Source organism: Tursiops truncatus, chromosome 14 (genome assembly GCF_011762595.2).
Source record: "Tursiops truncatus isolate mTurTru1 chromosome 14, mTurTru1.mat.Y, whole genome shotgun sequence".
NCBI lineage: Eukaryota > Metazoa > Chordata > Mammalia > Artiodactyla > Delphinidae > Tursiops > Tursiops truncatus.
In genome coordinates this window covers 67,926,561-67,952,330 of record NC_047047.1, presented here as the reverse complement: position 1 = coordinate 67,952,330, position 25,770 = coordinate 67,926,561, and the positions used below count along the sequence as shown (strand labels likewise).

Below are 25,770 nucleotides of genomic sequence, written 5' to 3'. Positions count from 1 at the left end.
GCAAACCCAGCGGGCGCCGGGCGATTGTAGAGCACGTGTGCGTACCCGCCCGGCTGGAGAAATGCGGCCCATAAGTCAGGGTTGTGGGCCAGGTCTCGAAGTGTCCGCAGTCCTGTAAGAAACCACAGCTGGTGGGGGCGGGGGGGCGGTATCGTTTTGTAAAAAGCAAGGAAACGGAAGGGAAACTGTATTGCCCGTGTTTCCTTCGTCCAGGGTTGGAAAGCGGGTCCTTTGGCAGCGCCCTTTGCTCGCATTTCTGTCTCCGGGTTCCTCTGTTCTGTGCACCCTGGAGGAGCTCGGCCCCGGGGAGTTCCTTTAGAGGGTGGGGGCCAGACCACCCTAAAATTACTGAGACCCTGGAGTGAGGTCTTGGTAAGTATTAGAGGAACGACGGCAGCTCCTTACAGCAGCGGGGCCTTCGATAGCTCAGTTGGTAGAGCGGAGGACTGTAGTGGAACGAGTTACGGCAATCCTTAGGTCGCTGGTTCGATTCCGGCTCGAAGGACTTCGTGTTATCTTTTTAGCTTCCACTCATTCAGAGGAGAAAAGCTTACCTAGAAGCCGGCTGTGAGTTGCGTACGCACTGCAGATGTTCCGTGAAACATATATGCAGTAAATAGGGTATGGGTACGCCCTCTTGGGGGTTACATGCAAAGGAATGTTAACCTGTGCTTTTAAATGAGGCTTATTATTGCTTATGTGTAATTATTATATGTCTGCTTTTAAAAATCTTGCCCCTGGTCCCGCTGCACTTGAGTGCTAAGCTAAATGAATGTTCTGAATTGCGGTCGGTTCACTGGTCAGTGGACACCCCGGAACAACCTGTAAGGCAAAAAGAAAGAAGCCAACAACGGCCGGGGGATTAGCTCAAATGGTAGAGCGCTCGCTTAGCATGCGAGAGGTAGCGGGATCGATGCCCGCATCCTCCACTCGGTTTTTGGCCCGGGCACTGGAGGATCCCCGAACCGCAAGAGAGTGGCTGAAGCTGGTGGGTGTTTTGTAATACACAGAGCAGTACCGTAGGCAATTGTTAGCGTCACACACCGTCTTTTTATTTTGCAGGTGAGTCTTTTCCAGTGTCCTTCTTGGTCACTTCGTCTTTTCCTCCTCCCGGTGGGCAGGCCGTTAACCGTCTTCTGAGAAGACGCGGGTGGAACCCTCCCGCCGGGCCCGCAGGTCGAGCCCCCAAACAGTACGGGCTCAGGTACCCGCTAAATGTGCGAGGGAACCCCGGCGTGCTGGCCAATGGCAGCGAGCCTTACTGGGCGGGTAGCCAGCTGTCCCCGCGGCCAATAGGCGTGAGACTTCTTGTTTCCCGGCAGAGCGGGGTCCCGGCACCACGGCGCTCGGGTTTTGTTTGGGCCCTGGGTGGAGGGCCCGGGTGCCGGGGCCCAGGTGGCGCCTTGCTAGCGGGAGAGGGAGCGGGATCACCGGCCCGGAGAGAGGTGAGGGGCTCTGCGTGGAGTGCGGGCCCCGGCCCCGCCCCCTTTTCAGCCCCCCGCGGCCCGGAGCCCCCCTGGAATCCCACCCCGCCCCTCGCCCGGGGTGCCCCCGGCCGCACCCCCGCTCCTGTGGCCTCGCCTGTTACCCGCTACGCCCTGCCTTCCTACCCTCCCGCGAGTGTGAGTCCGCCCAGAACCGTCCCAAGCCAACAAACCCCACTCCGGCCGGGACAGTCTCGGTCCTTGTGTGAGGGTCCTTCAGAGTTGTGGGTCGAGAAGCCATCCCCCTGTCCCCAAGTAGGTCTCTATCGGCCACTTGTTTTTTAGGGATGCTCAGAACACCCATTACTAACCCATAACTACCAGGGTAGCTTTTTCAGGGGCTTCACTGCTTACAGGACTGGGGGTGAGGGGGTGGAATAGACCCGTACCCTAACTGGGTTTGAGCTGTAGTCTCCAGGTGAGCAGGTGGCTTCTGACCAGTTTCCTTTGGCTTGGCAAAGGCCACACGTCTAGTTTTCCTCCCTGATAGGTATGGGGTAATAACAAAAAAGTAAGAACCAGCCCTTCCAGGGCTCAGGGGAGCAACAGAAAACTGCCTGGTCAGTACTTGTGAGGACAGAGGAGTGGAGAGAGGAAGCTGCCCATCCAAAGTTAGAAACTTGGTTCTCTCCACTCTGCTCTTCTCCAGAGTAGGGAGCCAGTCTGGGAACCAGAGATCCAGAATGGCCCATCTCTCAAGATGGCCACATGTGGTGGTGGGTGTGTCTTGGCTAGGTTTGGGCAATCTGACCTCTCTAGCTTCTGTAATCTTTGGGCTGCAAAGAAACTTAGAGTCTAGTGTTTCTCAGCATACTTAAGCCACTGAGTATTTCATTTTGGAATCGCCAAGCTGTGGTAAAATTGGGTCCTTTGAGGTCAGTTATAACCCTTAGTGTGGGGACAGAATACTGCTTATTCTTGGCCTTTGCTGGAACCCCACTTCTACCCTTTTTTTTTAAGGCGGAGAGAGACTCTTGTTTCTTAGGGCACTCCCTAAGAGCAGCTCTCATTCACCCAGAGATACTCAAAGAACATGTTTTCATTTTTCTTCCCTCTCCTCCCTACCCCACCATTTTTCCCCAGCTCTCAGGGCCTGAGTGGGGCAGGAGGATGCTTTCCCAGCCCCACCATGGAGCTGCGCTGTGGGGGATTGCTGTTCAGTTCTCGCTTTGATTCAGGGAACCTAGCCCACGTGGAGAAGGTGGAATCTGTGTCTAGTGATGGGGAAGGAGTAGTGGGTGGTGCCTCGGCCTCCACCAGCAGCATTGCCTCTTCCCCTGACTATGAGTTCAACGTGTGGACCCGACCAGACTGTGCTGAAACAGAATTCGAGAATGGGAACAGGTAAGAGGAGAGTAATGGAGGGTGGAAGAAGGAAGAGAGGCTGACCCCGCACCCGTGCTTCAGTTAGCCCTTTGACTGAGAGTTCGTGCCAGCACACTACCCTTCCCCTCCCACTCCCCCTTCCTCTCCCTCCCTCCCTCTCTCCCTACCAAGTAGCCCTTTCCCAGTTTGGCTTGCTCCAGCTCTCCCACATAGCTCCTCTCCAACCCTCCCATGTAGAATGACCTGTCTCTCCTACTCTGGCCCTCAGGTCATGGTTCTACTTCAGTGTCCGGGGAGGAACTCCAGGGAAACTCATCAAGATCAACGTCATGAACATGAACAAGCAAAGCAAGCTGTATTCCCAGGGCATGGCCCCCTTTGTGCGCACACTGCCCACCCGGCCACGCTGGGAACGCATTCGAGACCGGCCCACCTTTGAGGTAAGTTCCCCATGAGGAGGATAGACGGACTTGGGTGCTAAAGCAGATGAGGAAAAGGAAAGAGGAGTCCCTTCGATACAGCGTGCTAGGCAGGCGGGACACCAGGTTTTGGTACCAGCGTCCCTCTGGCGCCAGCTGGAGTCCAAGATAAGCCCCTGCCTCGGGAAGCCTAGAAGGATCTGGCTGTCACGTGGAGTTTCAGAGGGAGGGACGTTGGTAAAAGTGATGAGGGTGTGAGGTCAGTTCCTGGTGACCCCAGTAGGATCTTAGTTCTGACGCCGATGGCCTGTTGCCCCTCTCTCTTCCTCCTCTGCTCCTCAGATGACAGAGACGCAGTTTGTGTTATCCTTTGTTCACCGTTTCGTGGAAAGCCGTGGGGCCACCACCTTCTTCGCCTTCTGCTACCCCTTCTCCTACAGTGACTGCCAGGATTTGCTAAACCAGCTGGACCAGCGCTTTCTGGAGAACCACCCTACCCATAGCAGGTGCCAGCCGCATTCTTACTCCTGTCATGCAGTCCTGGACCACACAGCACCTCTGCTACTCCTGGAACTTGCCCTAAGAGCCCTGAAACAAAACCTCATCTGTTCTTTTCTCTGTACAGAATGTGGGATTTGGGGTACCTTTGACAGATGTTTCTGTGTGACCTTGATCTTGGCATTACCACCGCTCCACTCCACTTATCCACCTGCCTACTTCAGGCCTCTTAGCATCCTAGCTCCCCTCAGTTTCCCAGAGTTGCGCCAGCGCTGCCATCGCTCAGCACACACTTGTTCTCCTGCCCCAGCAGAGGCCAACTCGCTGTGTCTATGCAAAGTAGTCTATCCTAGGGCACCATAAACCGGGGAAAAAACAGTAAGTTTATCCTGTCCTGTTCCCTGCCTTCTGGCAACGCAGACCCACCCAAATCCTCAGCCTCATTTAAAACTGTGAGGGACTGTAAGGCCCCAAAGGCTAGGGTGAAGTACCAGATCCCACAAATCCTGGGCTCGTGACAAGGCCCACCTGTTGGTAGGACTGCAGGGACTTCTCCTGGCTTAACGACCTGTACCTCTACAGCCCCCTAGATACCATCTATTACCACCGGGAGACCCTTTGCTACTCTCTGGATGGACTGCGTGTAGACCTGCTAACGATCAGTTCCTGCCATGGGCTTCGAGAAGATCGAGAGCCCCGCCTAGAGCAGCTATTTCCTGATGCCAGCACACCCCGACCATTCCGTTTCACAGGCAAGAGGGTGAGTAGAAATAGCATAAAGGTAGTACCTTGGCCTTTGCCCAGCTCCAGGCACTGCTGGTAGCTTAAGGCCATGTTATTCCGCAGCCCCGTGGACACGGCCTCAGCCTGCATTCCGAGGCAAGTGTGACGGCTCCTACTTCATTTGCAGACTCAGCCAGCTGGAAGTCCAGTGGCTGCTTCCACCTCATCCCACCACTATCCCCACATGATGACCGCGGAATATAGAGCAACTGACCTAATAACTGCTCTCCTCTCCACCTCAGATATTCTTCCTAAGCAGCAGGGTACACCCTGGGGAGACTCCATCTAGCTTTGTCTTCAATGGCTTTCTGGACTTCATCCTTCGACCTGACGATCCTCGGGCCCAAACCCTACGTCGCCTCTTTGTCTTTAAGCTGATTCCCATGTTAAACCCCGATGGCGTAGTCCGGGGCCACTACCGGTAAGCAGCGTCCCCAGCCCGCCTGGATTGTTCCCAGTCCCCTCACGCCCTGCATCTCAGTGGAAGACTCTCATCTAACGTCTGTGTTCCCAGTCCTCTGGCACCCTAACAAGGGCAGGTTCATGTGATCATCCAGTGACCTGAGAAGGAGTGTCCCATCTAGTGGCACTCTCTAGGAGAAGAGCCGGAATGCCCAGGTCCAGCTGAGCCGAGGGAGCTGTCTTTTAGGGTTCTGTGGGAGGGCTGACAGCTGGCCACAGAGGGGGCCTGCCTCAGTTCTTTCTTTCCTAACGCACCCTCAGCCTCTCGTGTCACAAGTCAAGTCTCCTTTTCATCTACTCTAGTGTCTCCTTCGCTGGCCCAGCCCTCTAGACCCTGCTTTGGTCCTTGTTTCTCTACAGCACAGACTCGCGTGGAGTGAATCTGAACCGTCAGTACCTGAAGCCTGATGCAGTCCTGCACCCAGCCGTCTACGGGGCTAAAGCTGTGCTTCTCTACCACCACGTGCACTCCCGTCTGAACTCCCAGAGTCCCTCTGAGCACCAGCGCAGTCCCCATCTCCCTCCTAATGCTCCCCTTTCTGACCTTGAGAAAGCCAACAATCTCCGAAATGAAGCTCGCCTTGGGCACTCACCTGACGGGGGGAGCCCTGAGGCCTGGACACAGACCGAGCCAGCAGAGCCGAAGCACCACAGCGTGTGGATTATGCCACAGCGGTCCACTGAGGCTGAGCATCCAGACCCCGACACCATCCCCCCCAAAGAGAGTGGTGTTGCTTACTACGTGGACCTGCATGGACATGCTTCTAAAAGGGGCTGCTTCATGTATGGAAACAGCTTTAGTGACGAGAACACCCAGGTAGGAATCCACAGGTGGTCATGTGAGTGTGGGACGTGTTGCAGGTTAGGAAATAAAGGTCAGGCCACAAATGGAGGGAAGGGGGCCTTCTGGCAGGAAAGCCTGGGGCTGCAAGAGGTACACTATCCTGAGCGAGCTCCAGAGAGCCAAGAAGGGGCAGCACTGGGCCCCTCACGTCTCAGTCGTTACGTCATGACCTCTGAATGAGGGTCAAGCCGTCGGCATCCTAGTCTTTTCTAGGGTTTGGGAAACCAGGGGAGGAGGAGAATTTCGCATTATTGGAGAGAAGAAAGGCTTAAAAAGAGGTAGAATCGTACCTTTCCAACACCTAGAAATATTGTCAAACATTCAGTGAGAATTTTTCAACACTGAGTACTGCCGATGGTTCGGAAGGTGTCTGCTGTGTTTAAGGCACGTGGCCGCATGCTTGGCATCTCTTCCTTGTCCAAATCCCTTCTTGCTCTGTCTCTCCTTCTGAGTTGCCTTTTTCCTCGCCCAAACAGGTGGAAAATATGCTGTATCCAAAGCTCATCTCCTTGAACTCAGCCCACTTTGACTTCCAGGGCTGCAATTTCTCAGAGAAGAACATGTATGCCCGAGACCGCAGAGATGGCCAGTCTAAAGAGGGAAGCGGCCGGGTTGCAATCTACAAAGCCTCAGGGATAATCCACAGGTTGGGTGGAAATTGAGATACAGTTGATGAAGTAGCTTCCCAAAGAAGACAGTACCCAGTCGAGGGCGCTCAAGGGGCAGGGGTAGCCGAAGTCTTCTCCAAGGACAGATTCACAACTAGTGTTCTTGTCTTTAGTCTGGGACACTAAAGGTCCCTTTTGGGGACCTTCTTAGGTACATAATAAAGCGCCAAGGTCAATTTCTAGTTGCTCGGGATTAGCACTTTCTATTTGTGTATATTTTTTCCCAAATGATTGTCTCATAGACCGCCTAGGCTGTCCCCCTGTGGTTCTGTCCAGATTCTGTCTGATAAATGTCTCTGTGTCTTAGCTACACACTTGAATGCAACTACAACACTGGACGCTCAGTAAACAGTATCCCTGCCGCCTGCCATGACAACGGACGTGCCAGCCCCCCTCCCCTGCCGGCCTTCCCCTCCAGATACACTGTGGAACAGTTTGAGCAGGTATGCATGCAGGGGATGAGTGGGGAAAAGGGAAACCGCAAAGTCTGGAAAGGCCCTCACTCTTGCTACCTGACTCTAAGGTCCTCTGAGGACAGGCGCACCACTATCGCTGCCTCATCTCTCAACCACTGTGGTTGGCTTCCTCGGTTAACAGGCGCAGGCCTCTGACTGTAAGAGTACTGAGAGGATGAGTGCGCACTATTCTGACCTCCCCCCAGCCCCGCCATAGAGAACCCCTGAGCTTGTCTTCCTCCTTCTATTGCATTTGTTCACTACTGACCTAAAAGTACCCCCTCTGCAGAGGTACCTGACGATCCTGGTGTCCTAGGGCACACAAGAGGTGTAGAAAGAGCTGTGGGTTATAGAAGAGATCCCAGTGCCTTCTCCTGCTGGGAGAACTCCTGCCTGGTGCCAGCCAGAAAGCCCACCTGCCCCTGCTCGTAATGGATGAGGGCCCCAGATGGGCAACAGTTTAGGGAATAGCTCTAAATCCACTTGGGATAAACAGCCTGAGCACAAAAGTTGGGATACTCATTGAGCAAACGTGAGGCCGGCCTCTCCTTCCCTTCCACTGTGCTGTGCACCCCAAACCAACACAGCACCCTAGGTTGGAAGACCAAGACACTGAGCCAAACCAGACTCTCCCCACAGGTGGGACGAGCTATGGCCATTGCAGCTCTGGACATGGCAGAATGCAATCCATGGCCCCGAATTGTGCTGTCAGAGCATAACAGCCTCACGAACCTCCGGGCCTGGATGCTAAAACACGTGCGCAGCAGTCGAGGCCTGAGCACTACTGTGAACACGGGTGTCAACAAGAAGAGAGGCTCTCGAACTCCACCCAAAAGTAACAAGTAAGGCCAGCAGGGTGGAAGGGAGAAAAGCTGTGAAAGTGGAACAGGGCTCTAGAGCGAGGAGTTCCAAGGAATTTGTGTGATTACCAACTTCCAGAAGGGCCACATGGTGAATATTTCCAGGGTAAACTTAAATTAGTAAGATCAGTGTATTTTTTGGAGAATGGGATCCTCTTCCCTTTTACCTGGAGCTGCATACTTCCCAGATATCTGAAAAGCAGGCTAGGGGATTCCCTGCTCCAGAGCCCTGCACAAATCAAATACAGTTAGGGTGCGGGTGGGGGCAAAGCTCAGCTTCCAGTGGTTGTGAATGACTGAGGGGTCCAAGGGCAGCACCAAGGCATTAAAGGGGAATTCGCTGGGAGTTAAAGCTGCCCAGGGACAGCCCTTATGGCTCTTAGTGTATTGTCTGCAGGAGCGCGTTATGTGTGAACAGGGGCTCCCAGGCATCCTGAGATGCCCCAGGTTAGGTACCTTATCCATGGACGTAAATCCCTCCCTGTGCCTTTTCATTCCAGAGGTGATGCTTTACTGAGCATCAGACCATGGGGAAAGACTTGCAACAACCTCCCTGGCCCAGGGTTAACTGGCGTCTGCTTCTTTGCAGTGGGCTGCCTGTTTCCTGCTCTGAAAATACCTTGAGCTGCACGCGAAGTTTTAGCACTGGCACAAGTGCTGGTGGTAGCAGCAGCAGTCAACAAAATTCTCCACAGATGAAGAACTCCCTCAGCTTTCCTTTTCATGGCAGCCGGCCTGCAGGGCTGCCAGGCCTGGGCTCCAGCACCCAAAAGGTCAGCCACCGGGTGCTGGGCCCCGTCAGAGGTAAGCTAGTCTGGGAGCCCCTGCAACAGGTGTTCACTTGTTTGGGGCATTGCTGGGGGAAGTGAGAGCTTGAAGATACACACTTGGCCTGGGACCAAGGGGTGAATCAATAAAATTAGTATATAGCAGAATCTACAGCCTCTTCTGCGACCTTGGTGTTCCCTGCGGCACGAGCTCCAGACGGTACCGTATATGGCATAGGCGGGAGTCCGCGGTATCTGGGTCTCAGCAACTGCTGGGAGGCAGGAAAGTTTCCAAGGAAGAAACACTGGCTAGAGCAGGGTCACACTGAGACATGGAGCCTCCACGTCAAGGACAGGGTCGGTCTTGTTGGGAGCAACATAAGGAGATGTCCTCACAATCCAAATCGCAGCACCATACAAAGACGGAGAATCCTCTCCAGGGTCTCTATGGGCTGAAATTGTTCCTAGCTTCAGAGCCTGTTCAGAAAGTGTTATCAGAAGGATGCCAGCTCTTCCAAAGAAAAATGGAACAACTACAGACAGCTCCTGTTCTAGGCTTACAAAGCAACAGTCTAGCCCCTTCCAGCAGTGGTCACAAGTGCTCAGCTGTGCCCCTGGGTTTGGCCAAGGAGACCCTGCTTGATACAAGATAAGAGATTCTGGGTCACAGTGTAGCCCCAAAACAGGTGGGCCTTCAGGGAAGAAGAGGAAGGGAATCCAGAGCCGTTCCTCGGGAGTGACCTGGACTGTAGTAGGGAGACAGTTGCCGGGCCACTTCTGGAAATAACACTAAATCAAAAATCAACATTGTATGTGGCTTCTGGGCTACAGCAATCTTGCCAGAGTATGGAGGCTTAAACGCTAGAACTAAGCTTTGCTGGTCTTCAAGCTGCACTCGTCCTCGTTAGCACTTCCCTGCTACTCAGCTTGCAACAGAGTTTTCGGTGCAGAGCAGAAACATGCACTGGGGTCAGTGGCTGTGGAAATCTGACTACTAGTTAGAGCAGCCACAGGAGAGAGCGCAGCGGGCCTTACCAGCTTTGACCAGTAAGATGTTCTACCCCTGAGAAGCTCCATAGTTACCTCTGCTTATGTTCCAAGCCCCACTCTTAGAGTCTGTCTTCATTGGGAAAGGACACTTTTGCACACTGTTTGATAGAAGGAGAGTATTAAAGCAATAATAATGCCTTATATTTAAATAGCATTAAACAGTGAACAACAAAAAAACAGTATCGCATATTTATTTCATTTAATCCTCACAAAGACTCTGTGGGATAGGTGGTATTTCCACTTTCCTGATGAGGAGACTGAGGGTGTTTAAGGGTAACTCGTCCAAGGTTGCGCAGCTATGAAGTGGCAGTTACTCAAATTTAGTCCTTTCGTGCTCCAGTCTACTTGAGTTTCCCACCTTAAATCTGGACATTTCTTCTTCTTTTAATTTCTTTTCCTTTTAACTCATAGAAGGAGTATTGGCACCATAAATTCTCCTTCCCTGATTACAAAAGGGAAATAGCAAAGAGCCTTTTCTAGGTCCCCACTGGAGGATTCTAGGCAGTTTTTAGTCAATATTTTATTAACATCTTCCCTGCTCCCCCCCCACCAAATGCAGAGTGTTGTATTAAGCTCCTTGAGTGAGAGACATGTATTCTGTTTATTTGTTACTTCCCCCAAATAACTAATAGAAAATAGGCATAGTCAGTACAAAGTAATTCCTGGTTGACTGACTTGAAACTTTATGGGGGACACAGGGCAGTAAACACAACATAAAAGCACACACTCATTATAAACATACAGGGAACATGGGGAGCCACTGTGGTAGATAAACACAAGAGTAATCACCCAAAGAATGATCAGTTGAGAAATGGTTTTGAAGAACGGGTGGTGGTGTATGGTTTTAACAAAAACATTCCAGAGATAACAGTGATAGCCAGGACCAGAGCTGCCTCGTAGAGAGGGCCACAGGCAGGCGCGCTAGCTGGTTCGAAGGGCCAAGCCCTGCCTGTGGGAATCAGGAAGGCAGGTGGGAGGAAGAAGCCGGAATGTCTTGAAAACAAAGATTATGAGTTAACAAGACATATGGCAACGACTGTGTTTCTGAGAATGACGGGAACAAAAGATTTAAGAGAGCCATCTGTGAACTGTTTATATATAAATCAAGCAGGGATGGGGAGGTGGGATCCTTGCAGTAGTTTATACATGAGATAACTAGTGCCTATACCAGGGTCTATGAATGTACATACTAGAAATAGAAGTGGCAGGATTCAGTGGTGGTGGAAGAGAGACAAACTAAGAGAGCTTCATGGCTACAAGCTAAAGGAAAATGTCATGATGACAGTAAGACATTGTTGGAAGCCAAGTGCTGAGTTTATCTATTTTAGACATGCTTGGATGTCATGGGCTAGCTATATGGAGATGACCCACAGGCATAAAAAGGGCCAAACTGTAGAAAAGGTGACATCAGGGTTGGATCTAAGAGTCATCCACGTACAGGTGAAACCAAGTGAGAAGCCATGTTCCCCCAGGTAAATGAACTTAAAAGCAGAAAGAGAGCTGGTCTGAGTACCAAGACACCCTAGGGACTTGCATAAATATTTGTAAGAACTAAGAAACTATGTCTCTAAGGTCAGGGGGTCAAGAAGGTTCCTAATACCACCAAACAGGAATACTGTAAGGACCTGAAAGATCAGGTCTAGGAATCTTGACTCCTTTTCTCCTGAGCATCTGCTGGTGCTACAGTTTTACCACTTCATCTCAAGTCCCTGTAAGACTCCAGGATGGGAGACTGGCCCTGGCCTGGGCTAGGGACTTGTGATGCAGCTGTGGTATGTGGACACGGCACCTTCAACTAACCCTTAGAAAAACTTCTTCATTTTGTTTGTGTGATTTATCCTATGCTGTAGCTTTGTGACATTTCCTAGTTCCACACATCTGGCCCCTGGGCCTTTGCCACATCTGGGCATACTTTGTCTTCCGAGATAAGAAGAACACGACCCTCATATCTCTATAACTATAAAAGCAGCTATAAATATACTTTCCAAATCCCAAAATGGGGATTGCGTTGACAAGGTTTTTTTTTTCTGACTTACCAACTTATTTATAAGAAAATTCCCACTAATGTATAAAAATTTTATCACATTTAACCGTACGTTTAACTGACTATCCTTTATTGGCCAGAACAGAACATGAGATTGGGCTACCCAGAAAATTTCAGAAAAGATCTAGGTAGCCCAGCCAGAAGCTTAGGCTAGAATCAGGGAACTAGTCTGGCAGGGTCTGTCCTCGGAGGCTGGGGGATGACATTTTAGAAGCCAAAAAGTAGCCAACTTGGGGTGAGCAGGAATGTTGCTGGGGCAGGAGGCTGGAAGAGCCTGAGTAAGCCTTGCCTCCCAGCGCCCCTGACCATAGTGCCAGGATCTTCCTTACCTCGTTCTCCCCCTGCTGCAAAATAGGTCCCGAGAACTGCCTTCCCAGACCCATGGTCACATCCCTGACCACGGGGCTCAGAGCGCAGAGGGCACTGTCCACAGCTGCCACCGAGGAGCAGGAGGGAGAGCTCACTGGGGAACAGCTAACGTAACAGCTAAAGTGTGCGATTTCCTGGTGCACGAGCAGATGCAGACAGCTCGGAGGAGGACCTGCTGGGGAGGGGGTGGATAGTAAATGGGCTCCTCCTTCTGTTGCCTATGTATTGATGAAAACAGGGCTCGAACTAGAGGGAAGCCAGTGAGGTGCCTAGGACACATGATTTAAGAAGGCACTCGCTCTCAGGGTCAGGCAAGGGCCTCCTTAAACTATGCACTCTAGGCGCCTCACTCGCTTCATACTAGTCCTGGCCCTGGATTCAAGCAAGTCTCACTCAATAGCTTAAACTTATTCCCTAGCCCTCCACCCTACCCGGCGGGATACTGGTGTAAAAGACAAGGGACTTAAGTGTAAAGCGGGGAGCCTTCAGCCATCAGCCCACCATGGCCACTCTAGTCCGCCCCAGCTCTGGCACTTAAAGCTGAGGTTACCAGAATTCTCTCCTGGCCTCTGTGATGCCTTGTCTCAGCTGACCAGCAGCTTCTGATAGAGCAGCTAAAGGCCAATGGTGAGTGGAGGCTCCTTTGAGAAGTGAGTCAAAGGACATAGGAAGAGTGCCTCCAGCACCATCATCACTTTTACTTTTTCCCCTGCAAGCGAAAGTTTTGTGTTAAATAGCAGAGTAATAAAACTTATTTGATGGCAGGAAATATCTCCTAACACATCTATTTATTCCCTTAGCACCTAGCACCATGCCTGGCACTTATTAAATGATCTGCAAATATTTGTTGAACAAATAAAAGGCAGGAAGTTGAAGCTGAATGAAGGCTTGTCTCGCCTGTCCACCCCTCACAGGGCATAAATCAGGTCTGCGTTCATCCTAGGGATCCAGTGAGATCTGGGGTGCTACCTGTAGGGACAGTTCTAAAGATGTTTTGGAGGGATGATGCATGACCTAGGCACAGGTTACTCAACTGCCCCTCAAAATTGCGAGCCCTTAGAACATCCACTCTGACGCATACACTGGTAAGGTGGGTCTGGCTCTATGCCTCTGGCCTCTGCCCCAGGACTGTCCGGCCTCCCAAATGGAACCTAGGGGCTGATTATCATAAAACACCATCTCACAAGCTCTAGATGTAGAGCTGTTCACATTATCACTTGCATTCAGCCTTAAGGCACTGTTTCTCTAGCTTTGAGCCAAGAAAGAAGAGAGTTGGGGCTCCTCCCTTTAATTCTTGTCACAATGGAGACTGGGTAGGCCTGGATGATACCGGGGCCCAGAAGCCAAAACATGAGAAACTGGGCTGTGTGCTCACGCTGCCAAATTCACAGGCAGCCCCCGAACCTTAAGACAGTCTTTTAAGTGATGACGTGTTACCTTTAAATGCCTTGTACTTTCCAGATCAGGCCTCTCTCCTAGACTAGAACCTGTCTCCTACCCTGAAACTCTCTTTAGGGGCACGATTCCTGAGTTGTATCCTTAATATCTTTCCTTTGATCCTTACATTTCACATTGGCATTTTTTATATCATTTGCCTGTTTTGCTTTGTATCTTTTTTTTTTTTTAACATCTTTATTGGGGTATAATTGCTTTACAATGGTGTGTTAGTTTCTGCTTTATAATAAAGTGAATCAGTTATAGATATACATGTTCCCATATCTCTTCCCTCTTGCGTCTCCCTCCCTCGCTTTGTATCTTCTTAAGTGCCACTCAGTTCCTTACTAGAACCTACAAATGTCCCAGAGGCCTTCACTCAATTTCTAGCCTGCTCTCTTATCCTTCCTTGGGGTGGGGTGAGGCTTCATCCCTTAACATGGTTTCAACATCCTTCTGTGTATAGATATTTCTCAGATCATCTATTTCCTGCTATTTCCCCCTCTGTCATTAAAGTTCATTATTTCTGCCTACTGTGCACTATCACTTGACATCATCTTGACATCCCTGTTTTAATCAAAGAATTACCCAGGTCTAGGCTCTACAGTGTCTCTAAGTCATTGGTGGTGGGTAATGTTTCGAGTTATGTGACTGTGGCCATGAGTCTGACTTCGGTGGTTTTGTTGGCATCGCTGTGCCAACTCTCACTAGGTCTGGTTGTTTTTGACTCCTGTCTGTGGTCTTAGACTCTAATTGGTACCCAGCATCTTGGCAAACTCCTCAAAGCTAGAGTAGCTTCCATCCTGAGATCTCTCCCTTTCTTCTCGTCCTTATTCATACGAGTATCAGTTTTTTTAAATTTGGTTTGGGACCTTCCAGAAGTAGCCTTGTCACTGCTAGTGTAGCTAGACAAGGTAAAGTTACTGTCACCTGCTTCCTACTTTAGGGCCTTTTCACATGTAACACATGTTGCTTTGTTAGAAGTCAACTGGCATCTGGAACTACCATCGAATTCAGCTCCACAAAGGTTAACAGCTCATTCCGTTTGAGAGCATTTGGTACCTGCTGTCCCCCTGTGATAAGGAAGGACCTGCCAAGCCTGAGAATCTCCCTACCTCACCATCTACCCCACTGGGACCCCACCTTTCAGAATCCGTAGCAGTGAGGCTCTAGCTACAAAGAAGGGACCAAGAGAGCTGCCCCACAGAGTATAACCATATGCCCTGAGACAGGGATTGTTGAGCCAGCTTACGGTCTACAGTGGGTGTCTGCTATCCGGGTAAACAACATGTTTATTAAGGTCTCTGGTTTTCCAGGCAGTACTTTACAGGCACTGGGATGTACAGTATTAGAAAAGACAAGGTCCCTACCCTCAAGAGACTCAAGTTCCAATTAGAATATTAGCTAACATTTATTGAGCACTTACCATGTGCCAGGCAGTATTAAGTACTTTACATGTACTAATATTTAGTTAAGGAGACAGAAACCATAAAAAATTACTAGCCAAGTGAACAAAGGACAATGAAAGAGAAGAATTAATCCTACTGTTAATGGTCAGCGAGGATTCATAGAGGTGACATTTGAGATCGGACATATAAGATGTCCAAAGTTTCACTAGAAGAGGAAACAGACTTTGCAGAGGAACCACATAGCTAGTAGCCCTAGAGGCTATAGCAGACGGTGTGAAGGATCAAGTCAGCATCCTACTAAGGATGTGTAGACTGGACCCACAGTGGGCGGGGCTCTGAATGCCACGTTAAAAAGTTTAGACTTTATCCTTTAAAAGACCTTCAGTATCTCTCCCTTGCCTGAGCCAAAATGACTTGATCAGGTCTGTATTTTAGAAGAATAATTTCTGGCATCTGTGTGAAGGATGGATTGTAAAAGGGAAGAGACTCAAGCTGGGGAGGCCAGTGGGGAATTTTTTTCAAAAGCCTGGATGAGAGATAAAGACCTGTATCTGGATGCTGGCAATGGCAAGGGTGAATAAAGGAGGAATTCCAGTGAAGGCAGAGGGAGAATTGTCCAGATTTGGGTTAAACACAAATCTAAATGTGAGGGAGGAGTCGCAAGAGGAAACAAGGTTTCTAGCAGATTTTTCACCAAGATAGGGAGAACAAAAGGAAGGGGGGGAGAAAATGAGTTTTGTTTGGGTCATGAGAGACTGCCAGGTAGGAACGATCAGTAGACAATCAGAACTGCAGTTCAGGAAAAAAAGGGCAAGAGGGAGACTTGGGAGTTTTGAGTACATAGAGCAGGAGAGAACCAAGGCTAAAATGGTGGGGGACACTGACATTTAGGGGCAGGACAAGTAGTTGAAAAGGGGCGGTTAGGGGGGAAGAGGAGAACCTAGGAAAGCCAAGCTCAATAACTTCTTTGCCAGAAGAATGAACTGGTGGGTGAGTAGGCTGGTTAGCTCCAGAGAGGTGAAGTAGGATGAGGGCTGGATGAAAACTGGAGAGCTGGAATAAATTATTAGTTCTTTCTACCCATCTTAGACTTACTTCAGAAGAGGGATGCTGGTGTGATGACAAGCTTGAAAACAGGCATCTGCTGACAAGGGAAGGCCAATGGGGCAGGGGAGTGACAATGCCTCACTTATTTGCCCTTTTATCTGCTTGTGTCCCTTCCACTCAGAGCCCCGAAGCCAGGACAGGAGACGGCGGCAGCAGCCACTGACCCATCACCCTACTTCAAGCAGCCCGGCCCCGTCCCCAACTCCTGTTAGTTCTAACACAGCCTCTTTACACATGGGCTCCTGCCTACTGCCCAACTCACTCGGCACATCAGGTCTGTACCCACCGCCCCTGAAATCTGGGTTGGCCAACCTCCTTCCTTCCCTACCTCCCAGGGCATAGGCCAGACTCCTGACTAGGCTTGAAGAAATCCCTCCAGCTCTGCTGCCATGTGACCTGGACCTCATTCCTGACTTGATGTAATACAGGCCACTCCAGACCAGGGGCACCAGTTATCCTCCTGGATTATCCTAAATCCCTAACATCAATGCCCTTGTACAGGAGGCTGGAGTTTAGTGAACATCTTTGTGTAATAAAATAACAGTTACCACTTATTGAGCGTTTACTATGTGGCAGGCACTGCTCTAAGCACATTATCTCATTTAATCCTTATTTTTACAGTTGAGGAACCTGAGGACTTTTCCTACCTGCTATTTATTCAAGCTCCCTGACTCCAGGAGCTGGGCAACTTAGACAAAACTGAAGAATGAAAAAAGCATAGGCCTTTCACCTGTCACCACCGCAAATGTTGTGTGACCATATCATCCACAAAGAGCCTAGACCGTCTGCTCTCCTTTTAAGTTATAGACCCAGCCGTGTAAAGCACTGGATGGGGATGATTTCTAAAACTTCAGCCTAACATCTCCTACCTCCCTCAGAGCCCACTACTCCCAACCTGTTAACTCTCTTCGACGGGTAGCCCTGAATCCACCAGTCTTGGGTACTGATGACTTGATCCTTGAATGCTCACACATATGACTGGGATAACTCTAAGGTCTATAAATTCATTGTAGTTCAGTTGAGTGGGTTCTGATTCAAGCTCAAGTTACTGTTCTACCCCTCGGACCAGACTAGAGCGTGACGTGCTTCTGAACCAGCGGCGATTTTGCCAGGCAGCGGACATTTTTCTGGAGATGTTTGGTTGTTACAGTGGGGAGGAGGCAGGGGAAGAAATGGCATCTGCTGAGCAGAGGCCAGAGATGCTGCTAAACATCCTGAAATACACAAGGCAGCCGCCCACAACAAAGAATTATCCAGCCCAAAATGTCAATATTGCCAATACTGAGAAACTCTGATCTAAAGGAAGTTACCTCTTCTCCCTGGCCCCATCCTGATATCAGTTTCTTTTGTTCCCTAGGGAGTAGCTGCTCATTCCTACCCTCAGGGGACAAACCAGAGGCTGTCATGGTGATTGGGAAAGGCCTGCTAGGGGCTGGACCTCGGATCCCCTGTATCAGGACCCGACTACAGGTAACGTTTTTGGGTCTTCCCCAGTCCCCAGCATAGCGACTCTTGCAGAGCCCAGCAAGGCGCTGTTCACCTGGGTAGTGGGAGGGAAAATGCCCAGCACTGCTTTACACCCTCTCCCCACAACCACAGCAGAGAGCTGCTCTGATGCCTGAGTGCCTGTCTGTCCGGTGCTGCACCCCCGTCCCCTTCAGCCAGGTCTCTTGCTTGCTTCCAATCCCAGTATCCCTGCCAGACATACCCTAACCTCAGCCTGCTAGCTTTGGCTTTGCCTGCCCCTGCCTTAGCTTCTCCTCTCTTTCTGCCCAGACCTGCCCGAGGAGAGTTCCCGCCAGGAGGGGTCCCGGATTCCCCAGGTAACACATCTGGTTGCTGCTCCTAGGAACAGCTGTGCCACCAACTCCGATTCACTCCAGATCCCCATGCTAGGCTGACTGAAGTTAGGTGTAGGCAGAAGCTGACTGAACAGGTGAAGCTTAAGCTGCTCTGGCAGGGGCTGAGGCAATGAAGGCTCTGAGGCAGACCCACTAATCCTCCAACATCTTTCCACACCGTGCTTCTCTACTCAGCCAGATCTTGACCGTGGTATAGCCATGAAGGTTAAATGCTGGACCCTTCTGACTCCCCTAGTTAAGCTTGGAATGTATAGTCATAGACTGAACCCAAGAGTTTTCTAGCTATTATCCTGCCCTACCTTCTCAGCTAGGAACAGTGCCCAGGAACTCAAGGTCCCAGTACCCGTGTTGACACCCATACTACACTCATACGTGTGGATACTAGAAGGAAACCTAGAAGCAAAAAGTTCATGGAAGAATCCAGCCTCATAGCCTACCCCCTGTCCACACAGGCTAGGCCCAGGTTGGGCCGGGGCTCACCGCCGACTCGCAGAGGGATGAGAGGCTCTTCGGGCCCCACGTCCCCTACCCCCCGGAGCAGGGAGAGCAGTGAGCCAGAGCCGGGACCCTGCTCCATACCACGGTGAGCACCAGGGTGCAACGCTTCACCCCACCTCTCACTTCTATCCCCTTATTCCCATTTCTGCCATTCAAGATCATTTTCTTCCTTCCCTTCTCCCTTTGACCCCCGAAAGACTAAATGTACCTTGAGAACCTAGTCCCTGACTTTTTTCCCCATCATGCTGTCCGTCTTCACTCCAACAGACAAGAGAACAACTTCTAGTTAGGCCTAAGGAGCAGGCTGGTCAGACCATTCCTGTCAGACCACTGTGCAGTGCTCAACCTGCCTATCCTCACCCACCTTGCCTCTCTCACCTCCCAGCCCCTGGATGAAAGACCAGAAGAAGGGCGGAGTTTTCACAACCCTGACTCCTCTCTCTTCTCTGTTGCAGGCTGCCTCAGGCTGGGCCCCCACGGCCCTGCTCTGCCCCTGCCTTTTCTCCTATTTCCCGTAGTCTGTCTGACTCCCAGTCCCGGATTTGTTACAGTGGGGGGCCCTTGGGCCAAACTGAGGTTTGTTTTGTCCCTAAATCTCCTCCACTCACTGTTTCTCCTCGGGTCTGAGGCCTTGACCTTCACGCCCAGCACATGACCCGGAGATGGGGAACACAGTGAGAAATGTGCTAGTCCCCTTTCTCAGCTCCTGATTCCATGTGACAATTATAACTCCTTGGAACGCCAGCCACACTGTTCTGAGACACAGCAGAGCATCACCTTGAGACAGGACAAAGCAGGGACCTGCCACCCCTTCCCTCCCTCCACAGCACACGATTTTGGGACCACAAAAAAAATCTATATTTTTATACTGGGGGGAGGGAGTAGAAAATAAAGTACCCCTATGCTGGGCCCTATTCAGTGGCAGCTTCTTGTTCCATAAGGTTAAGGAAGACTTTGAGGAAATTAAAGTTGTTTGGAAAAATCCAGGTGTAGTTGCTTTGTATGTTGTGATGGGTAGAAGGGATGAAGTGAAGTGTGAAGGCCCCTCACACCCTCCATCTTGCCTCAGACTATGTCCTGGAACCCTAGAAAAGAGGGGGAAAGACCTGAGGTAAGGAAAATGCTGCAGCTTTCCTCTGGGGCAATCCTTCAGGAATCAACTCCCATCCAGCCTGTCCCCCCTTACAATTCTCGCCCACACTTATGGGTTGGTTTACCAGACGTTCACACAGCACCTCCCCCCATCCCATTCTTCTCTATGGCTTGGGTCTACACTAGCCAACCCCTAAATCAGTGCCCTGTGCCCCTGAAATAGAATTCTCTATCTTTCCAACCCCTCACAAAAAAAATTATGCCTAAATAAAACCCTAAACAACCTTGGAAAAGTGAGTACTATTTAAGTGAAGAGCCTAAATCCTCTTACTTGGACGGCATCCTCAGTACCTTTATTCCTTCGGGTGTCAGTACTTTCTTGTACCCGTACTATCAACTTGGGCATCTGGGGACCACAGGAAGATGGGGACTGAGGGGGTTTAGGGAACCCACCCCGTTCTAGCAGGGAGCAGTTTAAGGGGGAAGGGGGCAGGGCACTCGCTGCTCTGTGCGGATAAAGGGGCCGAGTATCATGCTTGGCCCAACACTTTCTGATTTGAAGTTTCGAACCCTTCACGCCCTGGCGCGGCCCCGCCACTCACTCTCTGGGGCTGGGCGCTACAGCCCCGTACCGTTACCTGGGGCGGAGAAAGCGCCACTTTCATTCCTGCTTCTTGGGATTGTTGACGGCCACGTAGTGATAGAGAACGACAAGCAGGAAGAGCGACACGCCCAGCATGTTGGCAAAGATGGCGAGCTGCACGTCCGTGATCATGCTGCGGAGAAGAGGGGGGACTGAGCCTCGGACCGGCGCACTCCTCGCCCAGACCAGGACCCTTCCTCGCCGCACTGGCCCAGCCACCGCCGATGGGCCGTGGACCGCGCCTGCGTGCCTCTCACCTGATCAGCAGGGCTCGGCTCCGACACGATCTGTGGACTAGCTCGAGGTAGGAGACCTGGACCGGAAGTTTGCTGCGCCAGCTCAGTCCCAAAACAGCCACTTCCGGCCGTCAGGCTCGGCCGGTAAGGGCTCCCTAGCCCCCGCGTCTCGCCTGCTCCCGCGGCGCACTCGCAAGGGGCGGGGTCTTGGGCGGGGCTGAGGAGGGGCCGGCCGCCGTAGGGGGCGGGCGGGCTGCAGACGCTCGCTTCGTACGCGGCACGGCGCAGCTGTGAGCTGTTGGCGTGGTCCGGGACAGGGTTAGGGGCGCTGGGGCCGCTTCCTTGGAGCCGAGGAGTGGACTAGAGCGAGGGTGTGGCGGCGGGACCGAGCGGGAGGCTCGGCCTGACCCTAGACTCCGGCCCCCCTCTCGGTCGCGGGCCCACATGCTGCTGCCCACCCTTCGCTTCCCGGCCCGGCCAGGTGCTTCCTTTGCGCCCTGCCCTCAGGGTCCTCACCCTGGTCCGGGCGGCCGGGAGAGGGGTAAGAGGCGGTGCAGAATGGGGACAGGGCTGGGACGGCCGGCTAACTCTCCTCGGCGCCAGCCTTTCTGCCCCACATCCGCCAAATAGAACGATCGTGCCTGTGATCTGACCAGTGCCTCCCTTCCGGACTCCCTCCCTCCATCCCACTCTCAGAGGTGGGCGTCGGAAATAGGGCGGACCCTCCCGGAATCAAAACCCAAACCGTGGGACTTAAGCCAAGTGGGAAATCACCCCCCACCCGGATGTGAGGGAGGGGGGAAAGGAGGAAAGGCTGGGACCAGCAAGAGGGATCGTGTGGGTTATAAGCAGAGTGGGCCACCGAGGAGAAAAAAGGAAGATGACTGGGTAGATGTCCGAGGGTCTCTGGTGAGGGGAGAGGCAGCCTGGGGCTCTACAACCCTCTGCCCAGCCAAAACCTACTCCCCCCCACCTCCTTGCTTTCCCTCAGCTTCACCATAAAAGGGAACGGCACTGAGCCAGGCTGGGGCCAGGGGCTGGGCTGTTTCTCTGGAGCTGTCAGGGGTAATGGAAGCCAGTTGCTCTGCGGTAGAGGGGGGCCAGGGCTCAGGGGACGCCTCTGCTTCTCTGAGCCAAAGAAAACTACAGGAGCTGCTATGGGGCTGGAACAGCTGGGTAAGGGGACTGACTGGCAGGCTGTGTGCACGGTGAGCTAAGGGTGCACTAGCCCGGAGTGGGCTTCCCTGGCCTGGGACCATCAGCAGTTTGTCCTCCATGCACCAGCCCAGTGACTCCTAAGCTTGGTCTCGGCCTTTAGCAGTCTGTAGTTTCCCGGCCTCCCCTCTCATCACGCAGCCCCCACCATTTCCCAGAAGTTTTCTGTTTAGAATCCCAACCCCATGTTCCCTCCACATAACGGTGAAATCCCAGCCATGTACTCCCTCATGCGTCCCCTCAGTGAGCAGTCTGTTCCCAGCTCTGCTCTGGGAGAATGAGGGTCTAGGTCTTAAAGGATTACACACATTATGCTTTGCATCTCCTGGAAATTTGAAGCAGATCCAAGAGCAACCAAACTTTTAGATCTGTTGAAACACAGCTAGATCCTGGAAAGTAGACTTTCTAGACTGCAAATGACATAAGGGAAGGCCTTGGAAGTGCTTCAGCTTTCCAAGGCTGTCCAGAAACCAGCTGACCCAGTTGCAAAGTAAACTAGACTCTCAGAGCTGAAGGGGGCCTTCAAGGTCATTTTCTGAAGAAGGAAACTGAGGCCCAGAAGGTAATTGATTTGACCAAGGTTCTACAAATGGTTAGAGACTGTCACCTGATCCTTCTTCCTCTGTTCCATACTCTGTTGTGTCAGCCTGTGGACTCAATAGGTTGTCCTAGGGTCAGGGGAAAGCGGAAAAGGTTTTGTTTTAGAACCATCCAGAAATGTCCTTCACCTCCCAGAACTTCCTGTGCCTAGGTCAGCAAGTCTTTATCAGCCTTGAATGGGTCATTTGGCCTAGTGCCTGGAGGAACATTTTAACCAAGTTAAAAATGGTCTCCAGGACTAAACTGGACTCAGCTAAGAGCTAACAACTCCTGAAAAAAGCTTGGGTGGAAAAGTACGTGGGAAGTGAGACAAGTGAAGCCTTATCCTGGGGGAAATCGGGGGAGAGAGAGGGTTAGGGGGCACGTGGGGCAGGGGGGAATGTGTGGAGCTTAATCTCTGTGATTAGTGTGACAATTTAAAGCAGAAGACATAGTCAGGATTAGGCTCAGGAGTGAAAAGACAACAAGACCTGGAAAAGGGGCACTGGGCCCTGCATCCAGGGAGGTTAGCTCCTGAAGTATCGTACCTGTGGGAAGGGTTGGAAGGAAAAAAAAAGTGTGCATTTGTGCATAGTGGACTTTTGCTCAAGAGTCCCCACAAGCTGGAATTCCCATCTGGGTTGGCATGACCCAAGGCCCGGTTGTTATTATTCCCCCCTTTTTCCTCCCACTCTTCAGTCTTCTGACCGAGGGTGGTAGGCATAAAATGCTCCTTACTGCTGGGGCCCCTATCTCTCTGGCCCCGGGCACAGGAGTTCATTGCGCCATCAGTGATGGTTGACTGAATGCGTTAGCTGCCTGGTACAGCCAAGATTTCCCATTGGCACTAGACCCATGGAAATCTGTCTTGGAGAGGTTATAAGATAGATCTTGTCCTAGTGCCCGAGGGGCTCTTAGCCTTTTTTGGTCTCAGGAATTCTCTTCCAGTCTCTGGCAATTTGTGGCTGCCTATCAGTACCACCGCCACCACTGCATTCCCTCCAACCTTAGTCTCCACTGCAGCCTGCTTGCCCAACACCTCAGGCCGCCCCAGTGAACCCACTGATTTCTTTGATATCTCTGAACATTCATGTCAGGCTCTAGGTCTTGGCTCCTAATTACAGGACTAAATGAAATGCAACCTACCGCCATTATATTTCAAAGGCAACATTTTTGACTTGACACACTTAAAATACAACAGATTTTGTAACTTAAGGGGGCAGGCAAAGGAACGGGTGACAACTGAGTAGTCACAAGATGGCTGGGATGACTTTTTAAGTTGCCAGGAGCTCCTGAACGGAGAAGACCGGGAAGAGCAGAGAAAGCAAACTCACAGCAGCAGCCAGGGCCACCTGGAGGGGAAGTGAGTGAGCTTCCGGCCAGGGCCAGGGCCTAAGCAGCTGCCTTCCACTGACAGCGACTTTGAAATCAGGACCTTCTAGGACCAACTCCTTCAGGTCTCCCTAGGTGCCGATCCCCTCACCTCTAAGGAACAGGCACAGGTTTCCATTTCTGATGGTTCCAGAGTTTACTGTCACCATCCTGTCTTTTCGCCAACATTTCTTCCAGTCATCAGGATCATATTCTGGACGTCAGAGGTAGATCACTCAGATTCACATTGAAGATTTGGTGGCATCCATTCTTATAGTTTCCAACTATTGTCCTGCAAATGGTTCCCAGAATCAAGACCCACACTGCTAACCATCTCCTTTGGACGTTTATTTCCATTGAGATGTGTTATTCTCATCTTAAACTCAGGATGCCCAAACGAAGGTCATCTTTCTTTCCTTCAAACCTGCTCCTCTTCTCGATTTACTCACGCTGGCTCAAACCCTGGAAGCTTCTGTGGTGTCCCCCTTCATCTGGTCCCTCATTACCCATGCAGTCACCAAGCAGTCACAGCCTTCCCTTCCAAGTCTGCGTCACTTTGCAGTGTAGAATTTGGAAGGGACCTGAGATGACAGAAAGATAGCAGACCCCCGGTGGAGTCAGGGGGTTTGCTCAAAGTGATAACACTATTTAGAGGAGGAGCTGGAACCAGCATCCTTGTGCCCTAACACCCTGCCCATTGCTCTTGCCAAGAATATCTTCTTTCTGTGTGCGTATCGACCCCCTACTCAAAAACTTGTAACCCAAGCTGTTAACCAGTCATCTGAACCTCTCCCTGATTTTTCCACAATCAACCTCTCTGACTTCCTGACACAAGGAAGAGCTAACATTTACCACATGCCAGACACTATTCTAAATGCTTCACATGGATTAGCTTAATCCACATGAAACTAGGAAGGAGGGAACTATGATTATTCTCATGTTACAGATGAGGAAACTGAGACAGACCGCTTTCACCAACCTGAAATCTCTCCCCCTCCCCCGTCCCTGTTTTTCACTTCCCCCCACTACCACATTTATCAGATTCTCTTTCTTCCAATAGCTCTTCTCTGACTCCCCACAGCAGCCAGCTATCTTTCCCCTCCTCTTACCCAGAGCACAGCATCCATCTGGCCTTCTGTCTGTCCTGCCCTGTGTTCGTTCTGTCGGGCGCTTGTGTCCTGTTCCCCAGCAGGACCAGCTACTCCTTACTGAGTCCTACACGTGCCTTTGCTACCCAGGCACCTCCGCAGCGCCCACACACCAGGCTCTCGCCTCCTTTCTGTCTAGTACTGCTGCCTGGCTCTCCCAAGCGGCCCACCACGCAGGGAGACCTGTACAGAACACAACGCTGGGGGCCAGATGGTGAGGGGGGCCGGCTGATAGATTCTGACAGAGTCTCTGGGCAGGCTGGTGGTTGAGTCAACTTCCTTACTTGCCTCAGAGGCTACCAGACTTGGCTCCACTCTAGGGAGTGACTTCCTTCAGGCTAAATACATCGGGCCCAACTCACCTCCCTCCTTCCCTCCCCTCCCCCACTCATGGCTGACCTTCTCCAAGACAAGTCTGAGACCCATGTTCACCTGGCCTTTTGAGAATGAAAGCCTTTTTCCTCTTGCCCATGTCCTCTCCATGCTTGACAGAAGGCTACTCCCCACTTCCAGATTCTTCTGGCTTCTCTGAATTTCTTGCCTGCCTCAGTGAGTCCTTCTCCTTTTCCTCTCTGGCCCAGTGGCCCTCACTCCTCTCCTCCTTTTTCCTCGCAAGCCACTGACCTGGGTACCATTTATATTCTAATCTGAGCCCTGCTCTTGACTTGCTGTGTTACCTTGGACAAGTTACTTTCCCACTCTGGGCCTCAATGTTCACATCTATGAAAGGAGGCAGCCGGACTAGATGGTGAGTGACTGTCGTGCTGAGCCCTGCGATTCTTTCTTCCTTTCACAGCTCTCCTCTCCACCTCTCGCCTCTGCGCTCCTCTCTCAGGCCTTCTCTCCCGGGGTAGGCCTGCCCTGGCCCCAGGAGAGCTGTGGCTCCAGCTCCCGTTCCCTGTCTAAGCGACCAGCCCTGGGCCTCCTCCCCAGCTCTGGCCCCAGCTCCGCTCCATGTGGCCCGTCTGAGAGGCTGGCCCCAAGCCCGGGGGCAACTCCACATTTCTCTGTTTTTCCTTTTTTTTTCTCTCTTTCCCGGAGTTAACAAGAAGCAGATGTGGCGCACGATGGTTGGAGAGGTGGGGGGAGGAAGGGGGAGGCTGGACCGCCAGCCAGACAGGGGGGAAGGGAGGGGAGTGAGGGAGAG

The 25,770-nt window shown here is 51.7% G+C and overlaps 2 protein-coding genes and 2 non-coding genes across 10 annotated transcripts; 3 read left to right on the top strand and 1 right to left on the bottom strand.

Moving 5' to 3' along the window:
* The first annotated feature begins 415 nt into the window (after nt 1–415).
* On the top strand, nt 416–505 carry TRNAY-GUA (transfer RNA tyrosine (anticodon GUA)). Its single transcript is given in 2 exon segments — nt 416–452; nt 470–505. It is a non-coding gene; the product is annotated as a tRNA-Tyr (tRNA).
* A 351-nt stretch (nt 506–856) lies between these two features.
* On the top strand, nt 857–929 carry TRNAA-AGC (transfer RNA alanine (anticodon AGC)). Its single transcript has one exon. It is a non-coding gene; the product is annotated as a tRNA-Ala (tRNA).
* Nucleotides 930–1,285: 356 nt separating this feature from the next.
* Nucleotides 1,286–19,323, top strand: AGBL5 (AGBL carboxypeptidase 5). 6 transcript variants are annotated; one of them, XR_012325777.1, is made up of 16 exons: nt 1,286–1,445; nt 2,568–2,828; nt 3,079–3,250; nt 3,572–3,735; nt 4,310–4,487; nt 4,753–4,931; nt 5,333–5,789; nt 6,293–6,462; nt 6,792–6,927; nt 7,579–7,781; nt 8,389–8,603; nt 16,101–16,253; nt 17,337–17,449; nt 17,756–17,802; nt 18,294–18,424; nt 18,795–18,932. XR_012325777.1 is itself a non-coding variant. In XM_033838885.2 (15 exons), exons 2-15 carry the CDS (start codon nt 2,614–2,616, stop codon nt 18,964–18,966), a joined length of 2,658 nt encoding a protein of 885 aa, XP_033694776.1. In that variant the 5' UTR covers nt 1,286–1,445; nt 2,568–2,613; the 3' UTR covers nt 18,967–19,323. The 6 variants fall into 6 exon arrangements, 5 of the variants coding, with proteins under 5 accessions (XP_033694776.1, XP_073647615.1, XP_073647614.1 ...); XM_033838885.2 differs by lacking the exon at nt 17,756–17,802 and having other exon boundaries at nt 18,795–19,323; XM_073791514.1 differs by having other exon boundaries at nt 18,294–18,937.
* On the bottom strand, nt 19,174–20,207 carry OST4 (oligosaccharyltransferase complex subunit 4, non-catalytic). 2 transcript variants are annotated; one of them, XR_002177897.3, is made up of 2 exons: nt 20,034–20,207; nt 19,174–19,424 (listed from the first exon to the last, which is right to left on the bottom strand). XR_002177897.3 is itself a non-coding variant. In XM_004313484.4 (2 exons), exon 1 carries the CDS (start codon nt 20,204–20,206, stop codon nt 20,093–20,095), a length of 114 nt encoding a protein of 37 aa, XP_004313532.1. In that variant the 5' UTR covers nt 20,207; the 3' UTR covers nt 19,174–19,424; nt 20,070–20,092. The 2 variants fall into 2 exon arrangements, 1 of the variants encoding a protein (XP_004313532.1); XM_004313484.4 differs by having other exon boundaries at nt 20,070–20,207.
* Between the last annotated feature and the right edge of the window lie 5,563 nt (nt 20,208–25,770).

What these genes read in the sequence shown, in the direction of transcription:
- AGBL5 (XM_033838885.2), top strand. Translation starts at nt 2,614, where the DNA reads ATGGAGCTGCGCTGTGGGGGATTGCTGTTCAGTTCTCGCTTTGATTCA. An exon ending in GGTGCTGGGCCCCGTCAGAG is followed by an intron (nt 8,604 to 16,100) that starts GTAAGCTAGTCT and finishes CCTTCCACTCAG; the next exon opens with AGCCCCGAAGCCAGGACAGG. An exon ending in CAACTCACTCGGCACATCAG is followed by an intron (nt 16,254 to 17,336) that starts GTCTGTACCCAC and finishes TTTGTTCCCTAG; the next exon opens with GGAGTAGCTGCTCATTCCTA.
- OST4 (XM_004313484.4), bottom strand. Translation starts at nt 20,206, where the DNA reads ATGATCACGGACGTGCAGCTCGCCATCTTTGCCAACATGCTGGGCGTG.